The sequence below is a fragment of the Penaeus monodon genome, chromosome 41, assembly GCF_015228065.2.
Source record: "Penaeus monodon isolate SGIC_2016 chromosome 41, NSTDA_Pmon_1, whole genome shotgun sequence".
Lineage (NCBI taxonomy): Eukaryota > Metazoa > Arthropoda > Malacostraca > Decapoda > Penaeidae > Penaeus > Penaeus monodon.
This window is the reverse complement of record NC_051426.1, coordinates 6,915,035-6,925,369: the sequence shown is the minus strand read 5'-3', so window position 1 is coordinate 6,925,369 and position 10,335 is coordinate 6,915,035. Positions and strand designations below refer to the sequence as shown.

Genomic DNA, 10,335 nt, shown 5'->3' with positions numbered 1-10,335 from the left:
CTTGAATACTATACTCTTAAAGTTTAAAACTATTTCATAGTTTTATTTCATAAATATTATGTATAAAAATGTTACATTCATTTATAAAAAAAATCACGTTGGCCTTTTTTTAGAACTGCATTGATTGCCTCTCTTCTACAGGGTAAAAAAAAAACATTGCCCAGGTTATGTACATGAACATTCTTTAATAGTCTGCTATATATGTATATTGTATTCGTTGGATTTAGTATTCTCCACAGACATATATTTATTTCTATAACTGATACATCACTGAAGTCTCATAATGATTTACAAATAAATGTAAGCCACTTTAAAAGCATTCTAAAAATTATTTGTAATTCATCACTGAACGAAATGCCACAAGGTTTATATTTAAGACTTGATATTTATAGCAATTTAATGGTGGTGTGAACTGATTCGTACCAGTGACTGAGTTTGGGTATAGTGGACAGTTTGGTAAGTGCAAGGACAGTTCATGTACATTATATACACACGTATACAAAAAACGAAAGTAAATACAAGGCTGATTCTGATAACCTATTTATTTTATTTTATTTTTTTATTTATAATTATCATTTTCATGTCACTTGTTTCAAGGATCGTAAGAGTGGTTTTGAAATATACTGATGATCATACCCTACACATGAAAGCAAAATAAGAGGACAGTTGATTCACTGCAATCTCATATAAAGGCTCTTAAATACTATTGGGTCTGAGGAGTGGACGCGATAAAAAGTCCCCAGTCTTGTCGAACTTGTGTCGATCAAAAGGATTTATTGTTAAGACTTTTATGGAGGACTAATTAAAGGATCATTTCAAATAAGACTAGTGGAAATGATGTAAGTGATCTGCATCCATGAATTGTCTCAACTAATCTTTCGATGGCCTTGTAGTTTTATCATGTAATAGAGCAAGGTATATCTAGAGTATCACACGCTATATGTCATGCGTACTTTAGGAGTGATTGACCGTTTTTTCGCAAGTCAAACCTAAAAATCTAAATCTAAGGGTCTAATAGTATTCATATTTATGGCAATTATGGGAATATCACGAACAGTAGTAAGTGGAAAACCTGTATACTATAAACTTTTTCTTCTACTATATCCAGATACGATTCTGTTTATTAATTGGATCTATTTACAAATGCATCTCATGCATTTACCTTACTATTGTGATGTATAAGTAATGAAAAAATACTAATATCACATTCAATTTTACATATATATTAGTCAGAACATACTATATTATTCAATATTAATCAATTACGCAAAGACAGTAACATTACCACATAGCCCATGATCTTGAAAAAAAGGACCGAACGCCTCTCGGAACGTTTATTTCCAGTACCGCCACTTTGGGTTCCTTGACGCTCTCTTGACGAGGACCTTCTCTCCCACTCTCACGGTTCCACACACGTCAATGCCCAAGATGGTTCCAAACATCGGTGACGTGGCCCATAATTTAGCCAGCTTCTCTGGGCTTTTGAGTATTCGGTAGCTGTGGTTAGAAAGGTGTTCTCATTGAAATAAGGGTTGCACTTAGTTGTAAAATCTTCTATTATTCAACTGGTTATCAACTGTAATTATGAAAATGAAAATGAGCGATGATACTGAACATAACAATGATATTCAGGCTTATTATAATTACCACCATACATCCATATGTAGTTATACCTTAACCCAACTGCCACAAATGGCTCCACATGTGCTCAACCACTAAGGAGTCTATCAGTAGACCCTAGTTACCGATCCTGATTTCTCCATTCCTTGAATTGGCGGGAAACTGTTTTTCTTTTAAATACAATTGATATCGATACTGTTATTATTGTTATTGATGTTATGGTTATTAATCTGTTATTAAAATAATAATGCAAAAGACCTATTCCAAAAGTCAAGGAAAAGGGTAAACAGTTGAGATAGGTAGGATTAATAACTGACTCCTTGGTGACTAAGCACTTGTAGAGCCATCTATGTGCAAATACAAAACATAAACTTGTATTGCAGTGGGCATGGCAATTATTCTTGCCATATGGAGCGATTGGGTTAATTTCAGTGTATTTCGATTCATCTAATTTTAGAAATTGGACATGCTCCATTTACTCATAAATCTAATATTACTTACGTCTTGAGAGTTTCCTGAGGTTCCTTATCAGGGTCCTTAGTTCCCGTCTCTGGATCAACGGTAGGAAAAGAGCACCTGTGGACAAAAAAATAATTGTTACCTAAAAAAAGAAAAGAAAAAAAGTCAGGTAAAATTTAGCACATTGTTATTACAATTCTCTAGTTAATTAGTTACACAAAGGACGCAGGAAGTAATTGCAGAAGATGAGGTACTAGCAATTAACTACAATCACCCCTTTTCACAAATAAACACACACATAACCCAGCCCTAACCATGCAAATTGCCACAACACTTTAATTACCCGATATCCCTATCAACAATGATCATCGCCACATACCTGTGAATATGCACGTCCGTATATTTGAATAGTCACTGGGTCAGGCCTCGCACACTTTTAACTGGCCGATAGTCGCCTCACCATCCACATAATAACGCCATTGACCGTAGGACCACTCAGTATCCACGTATAAGATCGCCCATGCAAATCATATCACTATTCGCAATGATCACACCGCCGTCCATACGACCCTCCACTTCCCACTTCATCGCCCCACCGTTCGCACGACCCCCATTCTCCACACAATCAACCCACCGCCCAAACGACCTACCACCATGTAATTAACCCCACCGCCCATACGACCCTCATCACTCACAAAATCACTTCCTACCCCACTTCACCCTCAAACACTGCCCTGCCTAACGACCCCGCGACCCTTACCTGTCACACGGCTGCAGCATCCTCAAGACGACCTCGCCGATCTTAACGTAAGCCCAGTCGTCCTCATCGTAAGGTTTCGATCCTTTAACCACGATGTTTCCTCGGAATCGATTTCGTTTCACGGGCTTTTCCAAGCGAGTGTTCAGGTCTTCCACGGACGACTCTGTTACTATGTGGTATGGACTGACGTCTGCGTAAATCACCTGTTGATTTTATGTAAAATTTGGATCATGTAACAATGATTATCATCGTTTCAATTGCTGTAATTGTTATTATTATTATTATTATTATTACTGTTGTTATGATTGTCATTATCATTTTCATTATCACTCTTACCATCAATGTCATTGCTCCGTCACCATCATCACCAGTGCTGTTCTCATTATTGCTGCACCAAAAATGTCATCAAGTGCACTTTCACATTTAACTCTATACACACACACACACACACACACACACACACACACACACACACACACACACACACACACACACACACACACACACACACGCACACACACACACACACACACACACACATAAACACACAAATCACAAAAACCTATCAAGCCACCATCACAACCACGATGATGCCTATTCACCTTCACAATCTCCACCACGATCACAACCAGCTATGCCCACCACGAACCACAACGAACCTCACAATCACAAGGACCCCCCCCTCGCCCATTCCCCTACCTTGTCCGTATCTAAGAACTGCGGAAATTCCAGTCCTTCGTGTCTTTGAACCCTCCGATCCATCTGCGGGTGCCTGTAAAGGACCCTCACCTCCCGCCGTCCTTCGTAAAGGAATTCGCTCATCCAACGGGAAACGGCGTCGCCACAATCCACGCCCTTGACCGGAGCGCCGAAGATACTGGAAAAGAGGGATTTTAAGTTTATTTGTTGTTGCTTCATCATCTTTTTTTTAGTGGGATGATTGTAATAGTAATGCTAACTATTATTATTGAATGATAATGTATCAATAACTAATGGTGATAATCAAAGCGCTGACTATGCAAAAATATATTGATTGCAGAGACTAATCTTAACCGTTATCATAGTTAAGATGATAGTGCTGCTGCTTATAATAACAATGATAACAATATTACTACTGATAATCTGAAGATAATCATCAAAATAATAATCAAGTCTTACTATGACCTCTCTCACTTTGCGTCTACGGCCTCTCCTTCCTGGGTCACCGTCTGGAGGTTGACCTTAGCAAGGCCTTCAGCTCCCTCGGCCTCGAAAGTAGCCGTGTCGCCGTCGATTTTGACCGTGACAAAGGTGAGTTTCGGTTTCTGTCGACCTGTCACCAGGGAACCTTCTTTCAAGATGACTATGAAAGACCTAGAAGAGAAATAGAGAGGGAGGGGGGGGGGGGTGAATGCTAAGGCGAGAAAGATAAATGGAGAGTAAAGTGTGTGTGTGTGTGTATTTGTGTGTGTGTGTGTGTGTGTGAGAGAGAGAGAGAGAGAGAGAGAGAGAGAGAGAGAGAGAGAGAGAGAGAGAGAGAGAGAGAGAGAGACAGGCAGGCAGACAGAAAACCAGAAAGACAGAGCGATAAAAGATAAAGACACAGAAAAAGAAAGCAAACAAACAAACGGCCACTTTGTTCAAATTGCAAGAATCCCGAGCCAATTAACATTAATGCGTATGACATTGCACATCAACAGGAATCAAAGCGCATCTATCAGTCTCTATCTTTCGACATAGCTGCCTGCCTCTATACACATACACGTTTATTTTGTAAGAGTCTTGTCCGTATGAAAGAATATTCACTGGTACGAGCCTCTCCCTATTTTATCAAACCGCCCGAAAGACTGTAGTAGGAAAACAGAGAGACAAAGCAGGTAGAAAGAGGGAGTAAAAAATCACCCAATTACCTGTCTTTATGAGGACCCACAGACAAGCCGTGTTCTGTTGCCGCCGCTTCCTGGACGTACAAAGGCCGACCAGACTTCAGAGGGTACACGGCCAGTTCTGAAACCACGCCCACTTCCTCCCAGCTGTGTTTAGGTGGAATGGACGAACACTGAGAATTTCATTTTTTTAATCTATGTGCCTCTGAATGGATTAGACAGCTTGAAGTTTTTACCATTTGCAATTGGGTTCGAGTTCATTATCATTGGAAGGAGTCAGAAAAAAGGGTTTAATTTATTAGTTATTATCATCATCATTGTTATTATCATAATCATTATTACTAATACCGTTATCATCATTATTATTTTCATTATCATTATCATTATTGTTATTGTTATTCATATTATCATAATCATCATTATTATCTGTGCGTCCGTCCGCTCAATACGCATACACTTTACACTTAAAACCATATTCCATTTCATGCGGACTTTAAACACCTTTATTTTCGCGTGAAAGGGAGATTTTTAGCCTGCACTCACATTCCTTGTGGTTGTGGACTTGATATCAAATCATTTTGGTGTAAAATGGGACTATAATTTACAACACAGATATTAAAGAATGTCATCTTACGAATGTACAAAAAAAGCATTCAGTCTCTATTATCATCCTTTTTCCTCAAGGCAAGTAAGCTTCAATGAAGTAGTTAGACCGTCAGTTTATGCACATTTATTATTTACACGACGATCTGACGGAGGAGGTTGAAAGGGAGGGTAAGAAGGGAGACGAAGGGGAGAAAGGGGGAAGAAAGGAAGGAAGGGGAAGGGGGCTTAACGAGAAAAGGGAGAAGAAGAAGAGGAATCAGATGGGGATTCAAAGGGGAGAAGGAGAAAGAGAGAGGGGATAAGGGAGCCAGGGAGGCTGGGGAATTAAGGAGGAAGAGGAGGGAAGTGGACGCAGAGATAGAAGTGGGAGGGGAGGAGGGGATTTAAGGTAGATTGAGAGGGGGTGGCGGAGCGTGGAATTCGCTTGATGTTGATGCCGTTTTCATCTCTGATCGGTATCGCCATTAACTCTATTACTGATGTAAATATTATCATGATCATCGCCAATGGTATATGCCAAAATTAAGATCCTTCTCAATAGCATTCTTTGTGCTAATCTTAACCTTATCATCATGTGTAATAACAATGAAATCATAACCAGCAGTACACGTATCAACATCGTCAACTACAATAACACTCATGAAGTACCAACTTATTCAGTCACATCATCACAACTCATTACCATTGAACCTATGTTTACCTCTGTGAATACACTACCTTCCTTATCACTAATAGGAGTAGAAAAAATGCTATCACAATAAGCATTAGAATTATTAACATGTCACAATCTCAACAACTCGTGAAGTATCAGCTCCTTCAGTCGCACCATCACAACTCATCACAAGTGAATCCATGCTTGCCTCCGTGAATACACAATCTTCCTCATCAACAGTAAGACTAATATCAACACAATCACAACAAGCATTAGCAATAGTAACATCGCCATCCAAGATAAGAGGCATCAGCTACCAGCGAATTTTATCACATCACCACAATTCATCGCATTTGAACTCCTCTTTGCCTCTGTGGCTACATGAACCCTCGGCCTTGAGTCTATCTTAAGAGTTGAGTGCCACGACACCATCACTTGGCCAACATATTCCTGCAGTAATGAGGCTGGTGTCAGATCTCTTTTGTATGGGAGATTCCCTCTTTATTTAGAGAGCTTAATGCGATTTTTTTTTATATTTTAATGAGTTAAGTGTTGAGTATTAGATATTGTGATGAAAGGACTAGAATATATGAAGGGTTATATTGCGCTGTTACTAGGCAGAGGATGTATGAGATAAGTGGATATTGAAAACGATGATAATGTGAACGAATTGCGCGCAACACACACGCCATACAGAAATACACATAAACATGCACACATAATATATACATAATATATACACATAATATATACATAATATATACACATAATATTATATATATATATATATATATATATATATAATACCATACACATACACATACAGAAATACACACACACTCACACATACATGTATACAGGCAAGCAAGCAAACAATCTCTCTCTCTCTCTCTCTCTCTGACCTATCTGGCGGAATGGCGGACCGCCGCCACGCCCATGCCACGAGAGCTCCCACGCCCACACCGACGCCTACGCCCACGACAGCTGACCAGCCCTTGCTCATCCTGTGGGCGAGAAAATCCAATGAAGGGTAATGGTAACAGAGTAATAGTGTGAGGGTGAACATAATAATAAAATAAGACAGATAACATATACATATATATACTGCATATTTATATCTATTTATTTTTATATATGCATACACACAGACACAAACACAAACACACACACACACACACGTACACATACACGCACGCATGCATATGCATATATAGACACATATGTATATATGTAACATATGTGTGTGTTTGTGTGTGTGTGTGTGTGTGTACACACACACACACACACACACACACACACACACACACACACACACACACACACACACACACACACACACCACACACACACATATATATATATATATATATATATATATATATATATATATATATATATATATATATATATATATATATATAACTGCAACATATAATCGGTGCGCACTCCGAACGTACGAATCACTGCCCAGCCTTGGCAACAAGCAAGCACCTATCATATGCTTTCCTCTTTATGTCTTTCTTCATTCCCTTGTAAAAATCTTGTCACTGTTGAAACACTTATATAAATTAGAAACCAGAATATTAGACAAATAAATAGATAAATAAAAAATCTTTAAGCTGAGGAAAGCTGTTACCTTTCGATATAACCTCCAATGGTTACTGTTGGTTTAGTGGGGTTATTTTGCACTTGAAATTCGGGAAGAAGATATCTTTCAAGGCGGTCAAAGTGTCGTACGCGGTCTGTTGTCTGACGATATAGATAATCCAATTTCTTCTGTTTACTCTGTTCTCTATCTCTTTCGTTCTCTCCACTCTGTCACTCTCAACCTCTTTGTCTGTATGTCTATCCATTTTTTTTGTCTGTGTCTACTGTCTGTCTGTGTGTCTGTCCGTCTCTCTCTCTCTCTCTCTTTTCCTTATCTCCATCTCTCTCCTTATCTCCCCCTCTCTCCTTCCTTCCCTCTCTCTCTCTCTCTCTCTCTCTCTCTTTTCCTCCCCTTCCTTCCCTTTCTGTCTGCTTATCTGGACAGTGTTACAGGCCGTGCCTTTCGATTTAGAAACATTCATCGTTTTGGTAGTTGCATATTCTTTTTCAAAGTATATATTCATATAATGAATGGACTCACAACTGCTTTAGTAATCTATTAACAATTCTTGCTCCTTAGAAGCGCTAAATTAGAAGCAGGCAGAATTCTGACACCCTGTAAAGACAGCAGGCGAGAAGTTTCGAAGAAATCGGCAAACAGGTCAAAGGTCAGCGCGGGGTCAGTACGGCGCTGACCCCGCAGTTAAACGACTTGCTCAGCCCTTCCGTCTTTTCCTCCCAGAATGCAACTTTCCCTATGGTTTTCCACGGGCACGGTTTATAGATGTTAAGTACAGAGTATAGTAGACGCGTTATGATAAAATTTGTAGATTGTGAGGCCTGTAATGTAGATTTTAATAGATCATGAAAAAGGGATTTCACCATAATTCCTCAACGCTTTATGTAGATTACGGTCATACAGTGGCCTAGATAATGACACATATCCTTTAAGATGATAAGTGATGAATATATTTGCAAAAACTCCTAATGATATTCTGACTGACCCGTAGAGATGATCTTGATCTACGCAAATTTACGCAGAGATTTACTATTAGATTTAGCTAGAAATATTACTTGACTCTTGGTAAACATATAACCTTCACCATTACCTATCATCATGTCATTTATTTAAAAAACTAACACACGCGACCTGCACTGTTGAGAAGGACGTACTGAACACTAATGGAGTGATCTGGGAAATGAGTTAACGCAGATTTGCAGGTTTCTCTCTTGTAAATCCTCCTCGCATCCGCGCACACACACACACACACACACACACGCGCGCGCACGCACGCACGCACGCACACACACACACACGCGCGCAAGCACGCAAGCACGCATACACACACACACACACACGCACGCACGCACGCACGCACACACACAGAGGCGATTATATATGTATATAGATATATACACACACACACGTATATATATATATATATATATATATATATATATATATATATATATATATATATATATATATATATATATATATGCACACACACACATATATGTGTATGCATGTATGTATGTATGCATATATGTATGTATAAACACGTGTTGAGAATACTGTTTTATATAGCATTACAACACCTTCGGAGGAGTCGTTGATTTCCTTGATTTATATCTTCGATAAGTCCTGAACGCTCGGGGTCATCATCGTACATATCTCTCTGCAAGTGCTGAAAAGTTGCCAGTTTCATCATTTTCCCTTTGTTTAATTGAACCCTGTCAGAAACTTGGCCCATATTATTATTATCATCGTAAGCAATTTTGAATCATACGTCTGTGCAATTTCTTTTTAGATTTTTTTTTTTTTTTTTTTTTGACACAGTTTTTGTGAAAATGCTAGAGTACCTGCTCCTAAGGTTTCAAGGGCATCCCAACAGCATGTAATGTAATATAAGATTGTCTGATTTGTTACAAGTATGTAGATTTCGGATTTTTTTTATATTTGCATCACACACACATGCACAAACACACACATATATATGGACATACATATATAAAAACATATATACGTACATAAATACATACATACATACATACATACATATATATATATATATATATATATATATATATATATATATATATATATATATATGTGTGTGTGTGTGTGTGTGTGTGTGTGTGTGTGTGTGTGTGTGTGTGAGTGTGTGTGTGTGTGTGTGTGTGTGTGTGTGTGTGCGCGTGCACACATAGACACACACACACATATATGTATATATGTGTATATATAAATATATACATGTACATATATATTGTATAGATAGATAGATCGTTAGAGAGATATATACACACATACATGATCCTGCCCTGTCCGGATTTCCTGATGCAGCTGAACCCGCTCTCTCCTTCCATCCGTTTCAAGGGGGAATGGGAGGTTGACAACAAGCTCCCCTTCTTGGACACCCTAGTCCATCGCTCTGCTGACCACTTCTCCTTCTCAATATACAGAAAGCCTATGCATAGTGGTATGTACATACACTTCTTCTCATACCACCCTCTCCATGTGAAAAGAGGTGTTGCCACCTCGCTGCTCCTTCGCGCCCTCCGCATCTGTGACCCCCAGTACCTGGATGGAGAGATCGTCTTCCTTCGTCGCTCGTTCTCCAAACTGGGCTACCCTGGTCATTTTCTCGATGCCGCGTTATCCAGGGCGCGGCGTACCTTCTATCACGACTCTCCTCCTAAATTGACTCCTCATTTGCCCGTCCTCAGCCTGCCCTATACTGAGGAAATCTACTCTCTCCGTCGCCCTCTTCACCCTCTCAACT

At 39.2% G+C, this 10,335-nt stretch overlaps 1 protein-coding gene across 2 annotated transcripts; it reads right to left on the bottom strand.

Annotated features, from left to right (window-relative positions):
- Nucleotides 1-156: 156 nt before the first annotated feature.
- Nucleotides 157-7,717, bottom strand: LOC119598640 (mitochondrial amidoxime-reducing component 1-like). Of its 2 annotated transcripts, none has more exons than XM_037948341.1 (8): nt 7,599-7,717; nt 6,865-6,966; nt 4,729-4,851; nt 4,013-4,192; nt 3,539-3,716; nt 2,840-3,042; nt 2,122-2,196; nt 157-1,497 (listed from the first exon to the last, which is right to left on the bottom strand). In XM_037948341.1, exons 2-8 carry the CDS (start codon nt 6,963-6,965, stop codon nt 1,335-1,337), a joined length of 1,023 nt encoding a protein of 340 aa, XP_037804269.1. In that variant the 5' UTR covers nt 6,966; nt 7,599-7,717; the 3' UTR covers nt 157-1,334. The 2 variants fall into 2 exon arrangements, with proteins under 2 accessions (XP_037804269.1, XP_037804267.1); XM_037948339.1 differs by lacking the exon at nt 7,599-7,717 and adding an exon at nt 7,469-7,503.
- Nucleotides 7,718-10,335: the final 2,618 nt, after the last annotated feature.